General features: G+C 38.9%; 1 protein-coding gene across 3 annotated transcripts; it reads left to right on the plus strand.

The window, feature by feature from the left end:
* The first annotated feature begins 1,803 nt into the window (after positions 1-1,803).
* Positions 1,804-20,466, plus strand: ANGEL2 (angel homolog 2). Of its 3 annotated transcripts, none has more exons than XM_049634161.1 (9): positions 1,804-2,046; positions 4,461-4,786; positions 9,359-9,615; positions 10,310-10,379; positions 11,504-11,925; positions 12,950-13,076; positions 13,482-13,539; positions 16,487-16,650; positions 18,511-20,466. In XM_049634161.1, exons 1-9 carry the CDS (start codon positions 1,988-1,990, stop codon positions 18,660-18,662), a joined length of 1,635 nt encoding a protein of 544 aa, XP_049490118.1. In that variant the 5' UTR covers positions 1,804-1,987; the 3' UTR covers positions 18,663-20,466. The 3 variants fall into 3 exon arrangements, with proteins under 3 accessions (XP_049490118.1, XP_049490120.1, XP_049490119.1); XM_049634162.1 differs by lacking the exon at positions 1,804-2,046 and adding an exon at positions 2,121-2,200; XM_049634163.1 differs by lacking the exon at positions 4,461-4,786.
* The last annotated feature ends 706 nt before the right edge of the window (positions 20,467-21,172 follow it).

Raw genomic sequence — 21,172 nt, forward strand, 5'->3', positions numbered from 1 at the left:
TTAATCACTACAGAATTCTAAAATAGTCTGATTCAAGATAAAGGTGAGTATCTTTCAGGATCAGACAATCCTCCAAACTCCAGCATTCCATTGAAAGGACATCCATTAATCTTTTTTGCTTATTTCAAAGTGTTACATTTCTCCTTAACACATTACAAACCAGAGGACATAGGATGTACTAGAGGGAGAAGTTTCTGCTCATTCACAGATCTGCTCTACTTCTGGTCCTGTGTTTATCATTCATTCAAAAATATCTACAATCTACTGTGTACTTAGCACAGCACTAGGTGGGGTAAATTTTGAAAATAATGGGTCATGGTCCTTGCTCACAAGGAACTTACAATCTCATTATGGAAATAAGACATACAAAAAAGTAGCCAATAAATATAATAAACTGCAAAATTTTTAGTACAACCAGAAAAGAGGGCAATATACACTAGAAATACATCTGACCATCATTATTGATGCGCTATGTATTTGTGAATTTGCCTACCTACTAAAATTTACCTGTAACTCCAAAACCAATACTTGCAAGTGCTTTTGCATTCATTCATGGACATATGCAGAGTGGTGAAAATTTTTGTTGTTGCATACTCCCAGCTGAGCTTGAAGGAAGCAAAGCTTGCCTTCTTGTTTCAGCCCTCACATTATAAACAACTGTCCTCTTCACAGTCTGTTTAGTACTATGTTTTCCACATTTTTGTGCTTTTGTTGGTGATTTTGCTGTTTAAAATGGTCCCCAAGGGTAGTGCTGAAGCGCTGTCCTAAATGCTTAGGATCCTAAGCACAATTCTGTGATGTGCCTTATGGAGAAAATAAATATGTTAGCTAAGCTTCACTCAGGCTCGGCCACGAATTCAACGTTAAGGAGTCAAAAATCTATACTAAATGAAGTGTCTTTAAGCAGAAACACATATAAACCAAGGTTATGTATCAATTAGGTGGCTAAAATGCGACCAGAGGCTCAGGGGAACCTAGCCCTGTATCCCCACTAGAAGCAATTGTTCGGTATTCACTATCACCGCGTTGGCAGTAACTTTATAGAACATTAACAATCACAAATGATGGGAATCAACTATACTTGTACTGAGGAAAAATGTTTCTCAAGTACATCCGATTTCCTTATTAACATACAAGAGAACAACAACAAAAAAGCCTTCCCAAAAATTTACTCCACTCACTGCTCTCCCAACGAGCCTACAATTGCAGTAACCTTTCCCCCCTCCCCACTTTATTCTTCCTTCTTCCTCAGTTTCCCTCTCCCTATTCTTCCTTCTTCCTCAGTTTCCCTCTCCCTCTCCCCCACTTTATTCTTCCTTCCTCAGTTTCCCTTTCCCTCTCCCTCCTTCTCCCCCTCTCCCTTTCAGAAGGGTCTCCACTTAAAGAATGTTTTCCAATCATCTAGAGCCCTATACTAATATTGAGAGACACGACACACACACACACACACACACACACACACACACACACACTTAAAAGTGAGCCCTGAGGATGTGTTCCAAAATTAACTGCAAAAATCCTTGGTATCATAGTTCTACGGTACACTGTTCCCCACCTGGGGCGTTCGCCTTTTGAATCTCCCAAGGACATCATAAAAATACGCTAAAATACGTTTTTTTTCTTCTTAGCTCTCACAAAGTCACCACCTCCTACCCTCCCGTAGGCCTACACAGAGCTGTTCGGCTCTTAGTTTAGTTCTTGTTTCTTTAAGACAGAAGTCGGGTTTTTGCCCTATTCCGAAATGGCCGCCCATGCTTCCCCCGCTCTGCGCATGCTACTTGAACGCAATTCGGAGTTGTAATTCGCAGACTTTCGCGGCGCAAGATGGGGACTTGGCGGCCGGCGAGCCCGAACCTCCCAGCATGCCTTGCAGCCCGGCCGGGAGTCCCGACGTCTAGTGATGGGGAGCCCCTGGTGCTTTCGGCCGCCGCATCGGGTGTAGAGGTCGAGCCCCGAGCCTGGGAATTGGACGACCGCAGAGGAGAAAATGGAAGCGTGGCGCTGTGTGAGGAGGGGCTACGGCCGCTGTGTGGTGGGAAGAGGCCGGTCAGTAGGGCTGGGTGGCAGGAGGGAGGAGGGAGGGGCGGGGGCGGGCGGCCCGGGTAAACCCGGGGCGGGGCGGGCTGGGGGAGGAAGGAGGAGGAAGAGGGTCCGGGCGGCGGTGCCGCCGGGATGAGCCTCCGGAGACCCCGAGGGATAGGTAAACCCGGCGTGGAGCCGGCGGGACGCCTGGCCGACCCGGGCCGGGCCCGGGGCGATCGATCGCCCGCAGGGCTAGTGCCTTCCCGACCTGGCTGGGCCTTGGAGCCCCGGCCCACTTTCCCCCAGCCCTGCCCCCGAGCCAGCCCGAACCCCCGCCCGGGTCCCCGGCCTCCTCCCAGGCCTCAGCACCCGCCGGGAGCTGAGCGTCCGCGGGGAGGCCGCCGGTCCGCAGTAGGTCCCGGGGCGGCCTGACCCGGAGAGGCGCGCACATCGCACGCACGCCCGGGGGTTTGCTGTTTGCGATGTTAGTGTCTCTCTCTCAAACTTGAGTCATTTGTGTACCAGCCTTTACGATTATTACCGAATTCTCGTTCCACACTTGTGTTTACTGCATTTTTCTTGAAATTGACTCATTTTTTTGAAAAAGCACTTAAGTAGTGCTGCCTATATTAGCATCGCCCCAAGCAGTACCCATGAAATCTTGGGTTTGATGTACTGATTATGGGTTTTTTCCTAATAAATACTTAGATGTGAAAAATCGAAAAGTTTGTGTACCGTATGAAACGGACTGGTATACCGCACCTGGGAAACAGCACTGTATTAATTATTATATATTATGGGGATCCGGTTTTAATCTCCTGTAGTCCGGGCTTGATGACAATTCAGTTCAACAGTGTTTTCCTGAGTACCAGCTGTGTGCCAGGCACTGTGCTAGGCACTTGGGAAGAGGCCAGGATTAAAATGAGTAAGAAAGCTCTGGCCTTGAAGGAGCTTATCGTCTTAAGAGCAAAAGACGTCTCTATAAGTAACTACAAATATGAAGAATAAGTTTTGCAGCCACGAGTATTATATGGCAACATGGTAGCTTATTAGCATGGACCGAGCACCCAAATCTCTATGGCTTTCAGAGTTGTCACAAAGCAGAGTAGCATGCCCATGTCATGCCTTTAAAGATTTACAATTAAGTTGAATTTAGAGAACAATTGGAGAATGCAAAAGTTTATAATAAATTATATAGAACAGCAAAAGTATATGATAAAAATTTTAAATGCCTTTAAAATGAACATATAAAAGTTAAAGAAACAGTAAATACTATTTAAACTAAGTTTCTTTGGTGGTAGAAGTGAACATTATTAACACTGTCTTGGAAGTGTACCTTTAATGAATTCTAGGAAAGGATAGAAGTCCTCTGAATCCAAAATTTTTGCCAGAATAGTATCGTAAGAAGATGGTGCTTGAGTTGTATTGTTTCTTAAGAGTGCCGAGAACAAATTATTCAAGTTAATGATAACACTACTTTGGCGATGTTTTGGATGATCAGTATATTGGTTGGAATGTTGGTGAATTATTAATGAGTAAGCTCTATCCCATTTCATTTCCCTCAAGGAGAAGCATGCCATGAAAAAAAAAAAGATGGAAAAATAAATTATCCACGTGCTGATTAGCAAGAGAGGTAGTTTGGTGAAGTTGTGATAGGTTTTTGTTTTCTTAGCTATACAAATGTTTGGAAAATGTAATCTTGGTTAAAAACAACTGTTCAGAAGCCTGTTTTTACTACAAACCCAAGTTGGAGGAGAGATTGGCTTTAATGGTAGTCAGCTCATCTATTCCATAGTGATTTAACTCTTATGTTTGCTGTGGATTGTATTTATCCAGAGTTTATTAGATACTAGAAGGCTACTCTGAAAACCAGTTTGATGGTTAATCTCTCAGTTGAACTGAGGACTTTTTGAAGTGTATGTGGTGTTTTGGGAGCCTGGAGGAGTCTATGTTAAGTATTTAGAATACCATTCATAGGTGTTGAAGGACAGCTTTGAGGTATTGCTGCTAATAATTAAATCATGGCTGCTTTTGCCTGTCCTTCATAGATCTTGAAGATTTTTTTTTCAGATTCATATATATATATTATATAATTATATTATATAATATATATACATATATATATATTTTTTTTTTTTTAGAGAGAGACAGCACATGAGCAGGGGAGAGGGGCAGAGGGAGAGGGAAAGAGAGAGGGAGAGAGAGAATCTTAAGCAGGCTCCATGCTCAGCTCAGAGTTCTACAAGGGGCTCGATCCCACCACCATGAGATCATGACCTGAGCCAAAATCAAGAGACAGATGCTTAACCAACTCAGCCACCCTAGAAGCCAAAGTTTAAATATCAGGCATTATCTTGCCTTGAGGAGACAGATTTGGATTTAATGTGCTATAGCTGAACAAAAAGTGGTACCTCAAGGAGTGTATTTATTTCTTTTAGATACCCCATGTTTCCCCATCACCAGAAGAGTCTGGGCAGAGATTGGACTACACCGTGGGAGAATCTGCAAAGGTGTTGCTGGAACAGACATATTTCTAGTTGTATGAGGTGGCCTGGACATTATTCTCGTGCTCCTTACCCATACTTCAGTAGTAGGCATTTTTCACTACATTGGAGACCACCTTGTTTGTTTGAGTCTAGAACTCCGTTTCAGTACTGGAACTGGAGACCTGACAGCCTGAGCCACAGCTCTTTGATTCATCTCTCTAGTTACATCATGAACTCTGAGGGAGATGAGCCTTCATCAAAACGAAGAAAACACCAAGGTAAAGGTGACGTTTATCTTGGTGGAGAAATAGATGTAAGCCATAGAAGGAAACTTTCCTATCTGATAATCCTTAAAACCTCCTCCGGGTTTTGAAGTGGTTTAGTATTTGTTTTCAACCCATAGTTTTCTATTAGGAAAAAGGAAATTATTTTTTTAAATGACATCTTGATTTATATCTATTTTTATCTTTTGTGTATTTCTGACAGTAAAAATACAGGAAACTATATATAAAGAGAGAGGGAGAGAGACAGAGAGAGGGGGAGAATGAGGTTGGGAAAGAATGTAGGACTAGATTAAAACATTAAGTTTAAGAATAATTATCAAATCCACTGATTTAAAAACAGGTCCTTAGACTTTCTAGAAATTGGTGTATGTTCTTGGGAGTCCACAGATCTATAAAAAAATTAAATTTCAGGTTTTTATTATTTGCTTATTTACTTTAAAGATTTTATTTTTAAGTAATCTCCACACCCAACATAGGACTCGACCTCACAACCCTGAGATCAAGAGTCGCACGTTCCACTGACTGACCCAGCCAGGTGCCCCTCATGTTTTTATTTTTAATGCTAACTTTTTAATGTAAGACCAAAGGATATTCTTAAAGACACACAATCATTAATTGAAAGATATTTTCTTACAGAGTAAGATTTTAGCTTACTCAATGTATTTATTGTACTGAGGTTTATACATATAATCTTGAGTCTGTGGGATGTCTTATCTTTTAATAAGGGAACCACATCTTTTTCAGCTTTGAGAATGAGTTTTTTCTAAATATGTTGATTATTTCTAGATTTGTCAGATTGTTTACAATTCACTAGACTCGCTCTGTGCTGCCAGCCCTGCCTCCTCCCCCAAAGTATGTATGAATTATCTAAGTGGAACTTGGAGTTGTCTTTCTTACTGGGCTATGTTTTCGGTGAAGATAATTCCTCTGGAGATATTTGAAAATAGACCGTATAAGTGTTTCTGTGTAGAGAGCTAACATAAGTTTGTCAAAGGAAGACGTACAGAGTTAGTCTCACTTGGAAGTCAGAGCTCGAAGGTTAGCTAGACGATTAATTAGTGCTCTTTTAAATAGAAATTCTACTACACATTTGAGTAGAAATTGTAAGCACCGAAAGTGAAAATCTGTTTGTATAATATTTAACCACAGCATGTGTTCATAAACCAATATTCTTTTGAATGAACGAAAGATGTATTGTAGAGGCATTAAAATTAGGTTCCTAAGAACAGTCAATCCATAGCCTGTAAATCTAGGGCTGTATGATGACATGAGATGGCTTTTCATTCATGTATTCGTTGTTGATCAGGTCAGCACACTGCTCTCTTGCTTAGCCTTTGTAAATCTGGTGTGCTCCCAGGTGGAGTTGTGGCTTACTGACATAAGCATGGGCTCAGGAACCACTCCCTGCTCTCATTCTGTCCCACCACTAATTGTGTCAACTTGGACAGGTTATGGAGCCTCTCTGCTCCTTGGTTTCCAAGTGTAAAATAATGCCTACTTTGAAAGCCTGTTGAGGATGAAATGAGACATATCAAAGTGCCTAATACACTGTTGGCTTCATAGTAGGTACTCAGAAAATCGTGGTGGTGGTGTTTTCCCTTTAATGAATGGGGGATGACATTTACATACTGATAAACTTTGATTGCGACCTGACTCTTTATATGTCCATTCTTCCTAGGTATTGTGAATAAGGAAAATGCTCTTCGTTAAGCCATATTTGTGACTTCCGATAATTCACTAATACTTTTCAATCAAGAGAACAGCCTTCTAACTTGCCTATCACTTTAAAGTGGTATTTGAAGGAATTGTGTGACACAATTATGACTTTTTAATTAGGCGCCCTAAAAACCTGATCAGGCCTATTGTTTACTTTCTTTGATTCATCTGTCTTCTCTGCTGTGATCACCTTGTTCCTCCTGACATGGAAGGTATATAAGCTTTTGTAGTGTGACTGTATGTTGTGAAGTAGATGAAGGCCAAAGACTGTCCTCTCTCAGTCGTCTTCCGATTGTCTTCCATGGAACCCTAGCTCTCAAACACATTTCTGTATGTTTATTAAAAGCAAATGTGGTCAGGAGAAAATATGTATTTACCCCATCAGCCAGCCCCAGTCTATTAGGGATTGATGGTCATGACACGAAAAGTAATGCCAAAGAGTTATACAAGCTTGAGAAGGTTGAAAGCCACTCTTGAATTAGATAATCTGATGGTTTCAGTTACTTCAGAAATGGAACTGCAAGAAGAGTTGGCTTACAAACACTTGCCAGGACTATACAATTCTCAGTGCATCTCTGTGCCCTTACATATACATATTTTATAGGAAAATATGAACACCTTTTTTAGACCTTCATTTTTCATATCTTAATATGATGGTGGCTCCAGGGTAGGGCTGTAACTTTGTGATGATGGCTTGCATTTTGTTTGCATGACTAGAGCCCTTTGCATCTCGTATACATACAAAGACTATGATTTGTGGCTAAAAACCATCAATAGACAGTCCCCAATTTACGAATGAATTGTGTTCTAGATAATTAGTTCTTGAGAATCAGTTGTGGATCATCAGTTTCCGTTTTCCCCATACAAACTATGTTACAAATCTCAGGGTAATTCTGTGGAGTCAGTACAATTAGGTGTAGTTCTGGGCCTTCGCAGGTAGGATTCTCTTTATTCAGTGAAGGATAGGGAAGAATATGGTTTCCATCCCTTTCCTGGGTATAGGACAAGTTGTAGGCTAAGTTCTGTAATCCTTGAAGACTTTTGTTGAGTTTGGTTTTCTTTCCTTCCACCTTTTTTTTCTTTACCCTTCTCAGGCGCTTAGTACCTTCATGGTATCGTATGTCTCCCAGCACCATGTTCCACCCAGACCTCACTATTCATAAAAATTATCTTCCTCTTCGAGCCTCTGGTCAAAATCTCTATTCCCTCCATGCAGCAGACATTAAACATGTTTACCAGAGGATATTTAAATTTTTTTTACTTTATTGGCATTTCTACAGAGTTTATTGATACTTTGATTGTAAATATATCATCATTGTAGACGATTTAGAAAAATCATCCACAGTCCTACCACTCAGAAATAACCGCTCTTAAAAATACTGGTGTGTTTCCTTTTGGTCTTTTTTTCCCCTATGTATGGAATATTTTTCCTCAATTTAATTTTTAATTAGTGAATCCTAGGTATTGTAATCCAGTGAAGCGAAAACCTTCATGTAGGAGAAGGAAGATGTTCTAGGACTGAGGTTTTTCATGTAATTTTAATCATGCTTGAAAGTCCATCTCCAAACCTGTTTTCCCAAGTTCTTCCCTTTGTTTTCCCCTTCTGTTGAGCTCATGGAATCTCTAAAACTTCCACATTTTTCTTCATGGTTTCCATGGCAGTAAGAGTATCCTCCTTAATGGTGGGGTGAGAGAGACAAGGTCAAAGGGGTGTATGTACATTTGCGTGTGTGTGCAGGTCGTTTCTAAGTCGAGGACTACCTATAATTGAAAAATCTCGTGCTGTCTGATTCTCCTCTCGTATTGTGTCTTTGCAGAGTGTAAACCATCACAATTCCTGGTCGCTCACTGCATGCTGGGCTCTTCAGCCAGCCCTTACCATTTACTAGCATTCTGCACCCGTGTTCTCTCTAACTTTTGCTTTGGTGTGCATTAAAAAGAATTCTTGTGTTCATTTCGTTTGCATCATTCCACTAAATACTGCTTCCACATGTTGGCATCATACACCCTTCATTCATGTCTAAACCAGAATTCTGAGATGAGTTCTTGCTAGAACTTAATCATTTGATGATCTTATCTTACTCATAGGAAATAAAATATAGTGCAAAATCGTCTTATTGAACAGTCAACTGTGACATTCAAATACAGTTGACCTTTGAACAATACACAAACTGCATAGGTCCACTTACACGTGTGCTTTTCTGATAAGTATGATACAGCACTGTAAATGTATTTTCTCTTCTTTATGATTTTCTTAATAAGGATTTCTTTTCTCTAGCTTACTTGATTGTAAGAATACAGTATGTAATACATATAACATACAAATTATGTGCTAATCTACTATTTATGTTACCAGTAAGACTTCCAGTCAACGGTAAGCTATTACTAGTTAAGTTTTGGGGGAGTCAGAAGTTTTATGCAGATGCTTTTGAGGTGCTTTTGACCCCCCCCTCCCCCCGCATTGTTCAAGGGTCAACTGTATATTGTTATGGTTATGAAGTTGCTGAGCTTATCTGGCAGAGCCACTTGTTAACCATAAGTAAGTGAGAAACCAGGACCCCTGTTCAGTCTTAGCTTTATTAACACACTCTCAAGTCTCCAAAATGACTTGCCAGATCCTTTTAAACTTGTTTTGTACCTGTTGGTCAGTCATTATATCATTTTACTGCCTTTGTAATCAATTTGATGACAACTTCCAGTTACTTAGTGCTATGTTGCCATTTCCTAGGGGAAAACGTTCTGCTCATTGCCTGTAGGAGTTTTTAAAAGGCAAGAAAAAACTGACATACAGGAAAATTTATGGTTTGTTTTTCATTAACTCTTTATATGTTGTTCAATATATTTTAACAGGCACAATACAACGGCATTGGGAATATATATGTAACCATAATAAAGACAAGACGAAGATCCTAGGAGACAAAAATGCTGACCCCAAATGTGAAGACAACGATAACAAGTTTGACTTCTCAGTGATGTCCTATAATATACTTTCACAAGATTTATTGGAAGACAATTCACACCTCTATAGACACTGCCGGCAGCCAGTTTTACACTGGAGTTTTAGGTTTCCCAATATTTTGAAAGAAATTAAACACTTTGATGCAGATGTAAGTGCAGAATATCATCAAAATTCTTCACATAAAAGTTCACTTGTGTACTGAATGGTTTTATCCCTTTCGTTTGTGGTATGAGAAGGTTTTAAATACAGTGATGGAACAGTTTTTAACAACGTAACATGACTTCCAAAGAGTCGTTTGCTAATGGTTGTTGGTATAAATAATCACTAAAGTTTCAAAAAAGATCCAAAAAGTTCTACTTATCCGTCAGTTTTGAGACAGGGACTGGCAGTATATGAAGTATTTATTTAGTAACGGTTTCCTTTGACTTGAAATGTAAATCATTCTTGTAAAAATCTAGATGATGGCATTCAAAGAAATGACCTCCAGAAAGTACTAGAAGGACATAGTACTAAGGAACATTTTAATTCAAGAAGGACTTAGTACAAAGGAACATTTTAATTCAAGAAAAAGACTCCAACATGTAAATTAAAAAGATTTCTTTGGGGAAATACAAGTTTCAGATAGTAAGAGAGAGAGCTTCGTGTATTTAAAGGCCACGGTTTGGGGGACTGATCAAATTTGGAAACGTTAATTTGATAGTTAAAAAGAAGAAAAGGATTATGTCTTTTATTTCAAGTTTCATTAGGTTTTTAGAATTTTAAAAGCCTGTTTTTAAAGATGAAAGCACCAGAAAGTTCATATTTGGTCTCTGTTTTAATTCACACCATGTTTTTCTTCCAAGGTACTTTGTTTGCAAGAAGTTCAAGAAGATCATTATGGAGCAGAAATCAGACCCAGTTTGGAATCTTTGGGTACAATGTAACTTTTATTTTAGCCAGATTTATTTTGGAAGATTTGCGTGCTGTGAAAGCATAACTTGCTAACAAAGATGTGTGGTATATTGGGCAAAAAAATCTTAATTTTGAAAAAACTTAATATCCATTTCAAAAAGTCAGGAAGAGATTGCGGTATTTCAAGTGGAAACTTTTGTGTTCATATAGCATTTTAATTCAAACAGAAAAGCATGTGAGAATCTCTTATTAGCTTCCTTTCTAGTAGTTGCTCTACCCACAGCTAGACCTCTCAGATTCTAAGTTCTGTATCAGAGATCATTCTGTCTGATTAGCTAATGGGTAGAAGCTAAAAACCTACTTGATAAGTGAACACTTCTAGAAACAGTGCATCTGTTTGAGAAATGCTGCCTACTTTGCATTCCTTCCTCGGCAAATATTTTTTGAATGCCTACTATATCCTATGCACTGTGGTGGTACAGCAGTGAGCAAATAGATAAAAAGGCTCTGTCCTTGTGGAGCCTACATTCTGGTGGAGGAAGGCTGACAACGAGTCAAATAAATACTAAAATAGCACACTAGGTAATGATAATTTTGGAGACAAGCAGGAAAGTAGAATGGGTCAGGTTTCACTCTTAAACAATGATCAGAGAAGGTAGGTAACATTCGAGCAAAGACTTGAAGGAGGTGAAGGAACAAGCCACGCCTGTAGCATTCCAGACAGCGGAAATAGCAAAGCAAAGACCCTGAGGTAGGAGTGCTTCAAAGCAGGTGAGGAGGCAGGTGCGTGTTGAGTGGAACCGGGGAAGAGTTATAGGCAAAAAGGTCAGAGATGTGCCATAGCAGGGGGTGGAGATGGTGGTGGTAGATTATCGTAAGCCCTTATATAGTCTCTGTCACAACTTTTACTAGGATGGAAATGACAGCGTGTCGATGCACATTAACATATTGGAGACTAAAGTCCGCAAGTCAAGAGACCCATTCCTAGGACCTAGACCCAGTCCCAAACTTAACATCCTACATTGTTAATGTTTTGCAGGATACACTTTGATAAACGTTGTTCAAAGATATCAGGAGAGCTGTGTTTTGCCATGTGTATGTTTATAGTGGTAGTCCCTTGTGTTAAATTTATTCCTTTCTTATAGGTTACCACTGTGAATACAAGATGCGGACAGGAAGGAAACCCGACGGCTGTGCCATTTGCTTCAAACATTCCAAGTTTTCACTCTTATCAGTGAACCCAGTGGAATTCTACCGCCGTGATGTCCCTCTGTTGGACAGAGACAACGTTGGATTAGTGTTACTCCTGCAGCCCAAACTTCCACGTGCTGCCTCTCCTGTGATCTGTGTAGCTAACACACATCTCTTGTATAATCCAAGGCGAGGGGATATTAAGCTGACCCAACTGGCGATGCTTCTGGCAGAGATTTCCAGTGTTGCCCATCAGAAAGACGGCAGCTTCTGCCCTATCGTCATGTGCGGTGACTTTAATTCTGTTCCTGGTTCTCCACTCTATAGTTTTATAAAGGAGGGAAAATTGAATTATGAAGGACTCGCCATCGGAAAGGTAAGTGCTTGCTTCATGGTTAGTAGGAGATGGACGTAGTCTCTGTTCCTGTAGCGTGAGGATCGTTGTCATACGGCTATTGAAAACCTCAGATGACCCAGTACCCTCACTTCACCAAGCTATGATGATTTTCCCAACTACTAATGAGTAATTGTGTTCACTTGGTTGAATTTCAGCTTTCCCATCTATCTGTGGCAACATTCTGCTTGGAGGAATTGGCAGGCAGCAAAATATCCTAAATGGGGGAGAAGAAGAAAAAATAAAAGCATTGACAGACAGTACTTCGTAAAGGGGCAGTTGGCCGGCTCAGTCAGTAGAACATGTGACTCTTGATCTCAGAGTCGTGAGTTCAAGCCACATTGGGTGCGGAGCATACTGAAAGACTAAAACTTTAAAAAAAAATGCTTCATAAATAAGGAACTATTCATAAGGGGGTGGAACAGAATTTTGAATGCTGGATGTGGACAGTGTAGTTGGCAAAACAGTAATTTAATATTTCTTTAGTATGCACATCTTCCTTTTCATAATAGTAAATATTTTAATTCCTTAGCTGCCTATATCCCATGTTTATCCCATGTTTTTTTCTTCATTGTGCTCTCTGTTGCTTCAGATCATTTATTTCATCTTCAGGATTTTAACCAAAATAAACTCTCCACCACTGAGTTTTCAGTGATGGTTTAAAATTTTGTGAGAGTTGATCTCTCTAAGTATTTTATATAATAGGAGCTCTGTTGCAGGGAGCAAAAACGGGGGTGCAGCATTAGTCTAAAGCTATAGATCATGTAGATGTCCAAATTAGAATAACATGTGTAGGAAAAGATTGCCATTTTTATGTGAACAGTAACTTTTTTCTGAACTATATTTGAATAAGATTTTGTAAAGCACAAATAATCACTTACTATGATAAAGAAAGGGTAATATTTACCATTCTTGGATTTCCTCTTCTTATTTAAGACATAAACTTTTCAATACATAAACTACTTAAAATCTGTTCGCTTAAGATACCTGTTGAAATTTTGTTTAGGTATCTGGCCAGGAACAGTCTTCACGGGGACAAAGAATTTTATCTATTCCAATTTGGCCCCCAAACCTAGGTATCTCACAGAACTGTGTGTATGAGGTACAGCAGTTACCAAAAGTAGAAAAGACAGGTAAGTGTTTGCAGTATATTTTGCCAGTCTCCTTGATAGTAGTGTTCCCTTTGAAGACCTAAAACTAAATTTTTCAAGGGATGCCATCTCAGGGATGAATATTCATAGATAAAAACATAATGCTTACTTGTTTAATTCTTTGTTAAAGAACTCTAAATTTACCATTTTTAAGTTGACCTTCCAGAATTATCTGCATGAATTACTTGCATGTTGTTTTGGAAATCAGTTTTGCTAATTATGGAGACCATCAAAACATATAGATTCCCGGATGAAACATTTAACTAGGCATCCTATCTAAACTAGATATATCTTAAATATTGTTCCTAGCCTAAGAGGACTATTCTGTGGCAAACTAGAACAAAAGAGTATATTGATAGTTTAATATGTTTCTCTTTGTTCTTACAGATGGTGATCTGACACAGACAGAGCTGGACAAAACAGAGGTCCTAGTGACAGCTGAAAAGTGAGTTCTGAAAAGCCAACAATAGACATTTACTAACTTTAGTTGGGTAAAAAAATCATTTCTCAAAAATCTCTTTGGATAAAAAATGAAAATTATGTTATTCCATGCTGATGAAGAAAACTGGCTCTTGAGTCAAATAGACCTGCGTTCCAGTCCTAACTTTGCTACATTTTAGCTGTGTAATTTTGAGCAAGAAAATTAAGATCTCTGCGATTCAGTTTCCTTACCTATAATTTGGGTAGTTGTGAGGATAGCATGAGATAAAGCATGGAAAGCTTGATGTATGACTCTTACGAGGGGCTTAAGGCAGTGTTATTTAAAGCAAAGAGCCTGTCCCTGCACCTGGGCCAGCTAGTACTCAGAAATTGATCGCTATTACGTGCTTTAACAAAGGTCAAGATCACAGGAAAATACCATGCTTAGTTAGCCTCCTTTGACTTACTGGATCTTACAGTTTGTAGGGGAATTGACCCAAAAAAAGGATATACCAGCATAAATAATTATATTTAAATTTTATAAATACTTTATAAAGACATTTACATCTCTTAAACTACAGGAAAGGGTTGTCAAAGGTGGAGGGGGTGAAGATGCCTGGATTACCGGTTATCAAAGATGCATGAATATTTGGGGCTATGGTTGAGAAACAGATGAATATTAATACAACAGGATGGAGATCTTATCTTACCTCTTTGGGAGATTCTTGAAATGTCTTGATTTTATATCGTAGCCCTTTTGTTCATATTTTAATTTTAATGTTTGTTTTAACATTTATATTTAGGGACCAAATTAGAATCACCTCTTACTCATTTTATCTGCTTCTTCTCAGTCTTACTATATTTTGTATACCTTGTTTTGACAAAATATTCTCTCATATGTAAGAACCTAGTAAGATAGGAAGTAATAGTTTTTGAAATTTTAAAAAAGAATATTGAAAAATTCATGATTAAACCTTTCAAATATAGTAAAAACTTCCCTGAGTAAGATTAATAAAAAGGCTAATATGACTAACAAATATTTGGTTTTGAGTAATTCTAAAATGTTTTTATAACAAAATGGGGTATAAGAAAAGATACTTTTAAGTATCTGTATATAAATATAGTGTGCTTATATGCAGAGCTTATATCTATAAACCAAAAAATTGATAGAGAACAGTTTGCAGGAGGCACATTGTACATTTAATAGTATTGTAAATATAAGTCCTTAGACATAAAATGTTGCTAAAACTTGAAAGTTAGGGCATTTTGAAACAGTTACCTTTGTTCTTTGACCTTGAGCTTTTTTCATTCTTTTAATGTTTATCTTTGAGAGAGAGAGAGCACGAGCAAGGGAAGGGCAGAGAGAGAGGGAGACACAGAATCCGAAGCAGGCTCCAGGCTCTGAACTGTCAGCACAGAGCCCAACACAGGGCTTGAACTCAGGAACTGTGAAATCATGACCTGAGCTGAAGTTGGATGCTTAACCAACTGAGCCACCCAGGCGCCCCTGACATTGAGCTTTTTAAAAAGCAGGGCAGCATCTTTATATGTGTATCTTAAGCACCTAAGATAGTGCTTAGAACTTAGTAGGTATTTGTTAAATTTTTGTTGAATTTTAGAAAGTTAAAAAAATTTTTTCCATGATATAAAAGACCTTTAATCTTCAAGATATGTTTATAGGAAATGATTTTTAAACCCTTTATTTAGTACATCACATGTATGTGTAGCATGGGATAAATATAAACCGTTACAGAAGCTGTTTTAAGATGCAGTACAAAATTATCTGATATATCACAGCAAGAATAATCATAGAAAAATATGGCCCTCTGACAATGAAAGTCTGGCGAACTCTACATAACATTCATAAAGGCCACTTTTTCTTAAAAACACAACAGGAGCGCCTGGGTGGCTTAGTTGGTTGAGCATCCAACTCTTGATTGTCCTCTCAGGTAATGATCTCAGGGTCACAGGATCGAGCCGTGCATCAGCTCTGCACTGAGCATGGATCCTGCTTAAGATTGTCTCTCTCTCCCTCTCTCCCTTCCCGCCCCCGAGCCTCTCTCCTGTCTCTCCCCCTCCTCCCTCTTCCTCTGCACCTTTCCTCCATTTGTGCGCTGTCATTAAATTAAATTAAATTTATAACAACAAATAACTTATAAATTGTTTTAGAATACGTATTAGTAAGTGGGGGCTCTCAAATATGTTACAATTAATAATAAATCACATTTGTATGTTGATTATTGAGCTTTTTCCCTCTGTGTGTCACAGCCTTGTTAGTGGGTTTTGGATATCCCTACATGAATAAATGAATGTCAGATTGTGATATTGTCCCTTTTAAAAAGCTTGTCTGAATACCTGGTTTTGTCTGGATATTAAGTGAGAAAGTGCTTTAAAAAGGAGAAATTCGGGGCGCCTGGGTGGTGCAGTCGGTTAAGCGTCCGACTTCAGCCAGGTCACGATCTCGCGGTCCGTGAGTTCGAGCCCCGCGTCGGGCTCTGGGCTGATGGCTCAGAGCCTGGAGCCTGTTTCCGATTCTGTGTCTCCCTCTCTCTCTGCCCCTCCCCCGTTCATGCTCTGTCTCTCTCTGTCCCAAGAATAAATAAAAAACGTTGAAAAAAAAATAAAAAAAAAAATAAAAATAAAAAGGAGAAATTCTAGGGGTGCCTGGGTGGCTCAGTCAGTTGAGCCTCCGACGTCAGCTCAGGTCATGATCTCGTGGTCTGTGGATTCAAGTCCCGCATCAGGCTCTGTGCTGACAGCTCAGAGCCTGGAGCCTGCTTCAGATTCTGTGTCTCCTTTCTCTCTCTCTCTCTCTCTCTCTCTCTCTCTCTCTCTCTCTGCCCCTCCCTCATTCACCCTCTGTCTCTCAAAAATAAATAAACATTAAAAATAGTAATAAAAATAAATAAATAGGAGGAGTTCTAAAAATCAAAAACTTGATGGATGCTAAACACTTTTTCTTTTCATTTTAGATTATCTTCAAATTTACACCACCATTTCAGCTTGTCGTCTGTTTATTCACATTATTTTCCTGACACTGGAATTCCAGAAGTGACCACTTGTCATTCCCGAAGTGCCATAACTGTGGATTATATTTTCTATTCTGCCGAAAAGGAAGACGTTGCTGGGCAGCCAGGTAAAGAATGCGTGTGATCTTACATTGTGCCTGAGAATACAGTAACTAAAACCTCAGGGCTGAGGCTGAGAGGGTCAGCTAAACATCTGGTGAAGTTCTAGACTTAAAAGTTTAAAATATTTTGAAATCGGTAATATATTTGAGTTAATCAGCTAATCACCTGCAAAACACAGAGGCAGTGATGCACCTCAAAGCAAGTTGTTGCCTACAATGTCTGTCCTTAGTGCCTCCTTCCGGTTCCAGTCAGCTTCTTGGTTTTCATTTTATTGGTTTTACTTGCCATAAGTGTACTGTTTTTCTTGTGACAGCAACATCAGATAGTTTTGTACTTAAGTTTTACTGAGACATGCTGCCTTCATTGGAGGACCTTGCCTATACTGCCAGCAATAGATAGTGTTGTCCTGTCGACCCTGGAATACTGGATCTTTCCAGATCGATAAGTCCATTATGTGAATACGTGGTTTCAAAAAGCGAAGGTGATAAAACACTTTTCCTTGTATGATTCAGTGAAAGTAAGGTTTTAAATATTAGCCAAATGATTTGATGTGGAGAAGAAAATGCAGTTTAAAATGACTGGCAGTCAAAAAAATACCATTCAGAAAACTTCGAAAGTCCAAAATGTGGGCAGATGTTTTGTCTTTTCTGATTCCACCCCCCTTTTTTTTTTTACTACTTTCCTTTTTTCCTTTTTTCCTTTTGTCTCCTATTTGTGTTTTCCTTCCTACTGAGGATAACTATTAGTAATACTCAGGACTTGGTTTACCCTGCCCACTAGAGCGAGTCTAGGAAATAGTCCTCCTGCTTTGAATTTGTTGTAGGGGTAGTTGTCATGCTGTAAGTGTTCACTAGGTGGCGGGAGTGTGCCATGGACCAGCATCTCCAATGATCCTGTTAGAATACGTCCTCTTTCTCTGCTGTGGGCACTGACTCTGTGGGACCAAAGTATACTAATTTTTCTTTAATGTTTATTTTTGAGAGAGAGAGAGAGAGAGCATGAGCAGGGAGGGGCAGAGAGAGAATCCCAAGCAGGTTCTGTGCTGCCAGCTGTCAATGCCACCCAACTGGCTGAGCCACCCAGGTGTCCCCAAGGTTTACTAATTTATTCTCTCTCCAGTCACCTTATAAACTTCCTACTCCACCATGGCTGGATCTTTCTGCTTTATACAACTACAGAATAGTTGATGAATGAATTTATGTAGTTGTCAATCCCAAATAACTTCTAACATTATCTTTACACTGATACTTTTTTTAAAGATGACTTGCAGGGGTATCTGGCTGACTTGGTTGGCAGAGCTTAATCGCAGGGTCATGAGTTCAAGCCCCATGTTGGGTATAGAGATTACTAAAGAAAACAAACAGAAAAATAAGATTATTTGTAGAACTGAAAACAAAAAACTCTGAACTAGAAAAAAACAAACATCTGAAACTGCTGTGTGTCTGAGAATTATAATTAGGTTATAACTCAATATGAAATTTAATCATGCGGTGCTGGATGGCTCAGTCAGTTAAAGCATCTGACTCTTGATTTTGGCTCAGGTCATGATCCCAGGGTTGTGGGATCAAGCCTCGCACCGGGCTTTGCACTGACAGCACTGGGCCTGCTTGAGGTTCTCTTTCTCCCTCTTCCTGCCCCTCCTCTACTCACACGTGCACTCCCTCTCTCTCTCCCTATCAAAATAAATAAACTTCAAAAAATTAAATGAAATTTAGTCATATTCTAAGAACTGTTTCCTATTAGACTTCTAGAGGGATCTGAAGTTCCTGATCATCATTTTTTAAAAAAATAAAGACTTGTGTGATTCATTTACAGTGACCTGTTGACACAGTTATGCTAAATATTAATGTGTTTCTTTAACGTAGGAGCTGAAGTTGCTCTGGTTGGTGGCTTGAAACTTCTGGCCAGACTATCACTCCTTACAGAACAAGACTTATGGACTGTTAATGGACTTCCAAATGAAAATAACTCTTCGGATCATCTGCCTTTATTGGCTAAGTTCAGACTTGAGCTGTGACTCTTCTTTGATGACACATATACTTTTGTGTCCAATTTGTATTCTTTTCACAAAGTGTAAAATAGCTCTTGAGAGTTTGCATGTTTATTTTTGCGCTGTGGAGTTTCGGAAGAGGTTCTGTTCAAGGCTTCAAACAGATGTCGGAAGAAACAAGTTTACAACAATTTTCTTTGTAATAATGAAAAAGTATTTTCCTGACCAGTGAGTTCTAAATGCTCCCTCCTTGTTGTAAAAGAGTTGTAAATATTTTTTATCCTAAATCCCAGTAAAATTGACAGTGATTTTTAAATATAGCGCATCCTCTAGTGTTAGTAAAGAATTTCAGTTGATGTTTTTGGCAAGCTTTACAGTGGATCCAAAGTATCTCTGAGTTCTTGCAAACCACAACTCATTTCCCTTCCAGAAGGCTTGATTTCATTGTGTGGACCATCTGTTTGTCAAGTCCTAATTCATCTCAGAAATCACTGGGTCGTTCACAAGTGTCTAACCAACCATTTTAGTTTGGTTTTGAGGGGGCGTAATGATGCTTTCTAAAATTGTACAAATTGCTTAATCCAGCTTATTACTATCCTGAGCCATGTAATGTGTCTACATTTTGTTGGGAAATGTAGTAGGAGAGGAGTTTTACACATGCCGTCTCTTTTCCATCCTGTGGGACAGACCATTCCAGCATGCCGGAGAGAGAGGCAGAGACTGGGTTTTAACGCTTTCATTTCCCTAGCAATTTTTTTTTCCTTTTTTCTATTCCATTTCAGGAAGACATCCCTAGGTTGGGGGAGAGACTTTATTTTTCTGAACCAGTTCTATAGAAATTTATTTTATTAGGAAGCTTGTCTTTAGAACAAAATGTCAGCTATAAGATTATTTTGGTTTTGCCTCAGATACTTAGGAAGCCCACAAAACTAGTGGGGAGATACCAACTTGGAGACCTAATACTCTCAAGTAGTAATTTAAGCTTAGTGGTTTTGTTTCTAAGATGTTAGCTACTTTGTTTTCTTTTATCATGAGGCCGCAGTGTGCATGGTGCTGACATTTTTTTTTTGTAAAGTGGTTAAGAGCAGGTCTAATTAGCCCACAGCTGGCACTATGTGAATGTTTGAATCAAAAATTTTAAAATCGAAAAAGTGAAAATGTCCCCTTTTTTGAGGCATTAGGATCAAAGAGTTATGTGCGTTTTTACTAAGTAGTAATTTTATATTTGAATTACACTGAATTATAAAAGTTTCTACAATGGGCGTTCTTCGTAGAATGACTCCTGTGAAATTAGAAAGCAGTAGTTCCTCCAAGTCCTGGACTTCAAAGGTTTTTGTACGAAAGTATATTGACTACAGTTATTTTTTAACAAAATAAATCAGATGACTACCTGAACAAAGCATGTGGGTTATAAGGATTTGCCTAGTAAAAATTGTAATAAGCAATTATTTTTAAATGTTTCATTTCTCACTTTTTTGGGTTTTTACTTACAGTATTACCTGTAGTTTTAAGATTTTCCACATTTTCTAGTAACAGTTTGCAGAATATTCAGTGTTCTAATTAGCAGATATTGTTGCTGTCAAATAATAATAGTGTAATTAATCCCTTTTAATATTGGAGAAAGAAAAAAGAAAATTCATTAGGTACCGCTTTGTGTTACGTGAGTTTATTAACAAATAATTTTGTGTATAGGTCATTGTTGGCAAACTAACATCCCTGAAAACCTCTGTGAAAACTTAATGTTTTATATCCTGATTAATATATTGACTTTAGGCCCTTTTCATGTGCTTCACTTTGTAGAGTTGATCCATAAAAATGCTTTCTACTTTAACCTATAAAGTGTAGTAGTGTTTTGTGAACTGGAGGCCAGAGCGTCCATGTAATAACCTTCCTACAGGTTTTTAAAGCTCCACTAAAATTATCTACTTGTCTTTACTTTTTACGGTCAGAAGAATTGGAAACTCTGTTGGAGCCTTGTACTTACCTGCCAAGAGCATTTAAACCTGGTTCATTGCGGAAGCCAGATCCCCCCAGTCTGAAGTGCTGTACTATCCAAGTTTTAAAATGGAAAGAGACACTGTTGAGTAATGAATTTTGGTTTTACTGTACCTTTTGATATCAACATACTATGCATGTTTTAAATCTTGTCTTTTTTTCTTTTTCTTTTTCTTTTTTTTTTTTTTTTTTTTTTGGAATTTAGCAGCTGTCTGCTTTTAACCCTTTGCTTTCCTAAAAACCCAAGTTAGAGATCCAGAGAGTTCAAGGGGTTGAACGAACAGAAAAGTCCAGTCATTTGCACTGTGTCCCTGTGAATCACCTAATAAATTACTACACTAGTGCATCTATGGCTGAAGGTTTTGTGGCAGGCGTGCTAGGCTGCATATGCTGGGCTGTTGCCCCTTCTAAACTATTTCATTACCCTGAGCCTGTATTACTTAGGGTGATGCTGAGATGTAAGTGAATTAAGATGTGGCAAAACAGAATAGTGTTTAATAAAGAGTCTGAAAATTGTGGAAGAAGACAGGGATGAGACAGTG

This window comes from Panthera uncia, chromosome F1 (assembly GCF_023721935.1).
Source record: "Panthera uncia isolate 11264 chromosome F1, Puncia_PCG_1.0, whole genome shotgun sequence".
Taxonomy (NCBI): Eukaryota; Metazoa; Chordata; class Mammalia; order Carnivora; family Felidae; genus Panthera; species Panthera uncia.

What these genes read in the sequence shown, in the direction of transcription:
- ANGEL2 (XM_049634161.1), top strand. Translation starts at nt 1,988, where the DNA reads ATGGAAGCGTGGCGCTGTGTGAGGAGGGGCTACGGCCGCTGTGTGGTG. An exon ending in TGTGTGGTGGGAAGAGGCCG is followed by an intron (nt 2,047 to 4,460) that starts GTCAGTAGGGCT and finishes TATTTCTTTTAG; the next exon opens with ATACCCCATGTTTCCCCATC. An exon ending in ACCAAAAGTAGAAAAGACAG is followed by an intron (nt 13,077 to 13,481) that starts GTAAGTGTTTGC and finishes TTGTTCTTACAG; the next exon opens with ATGGTGATCTGACACAGACA.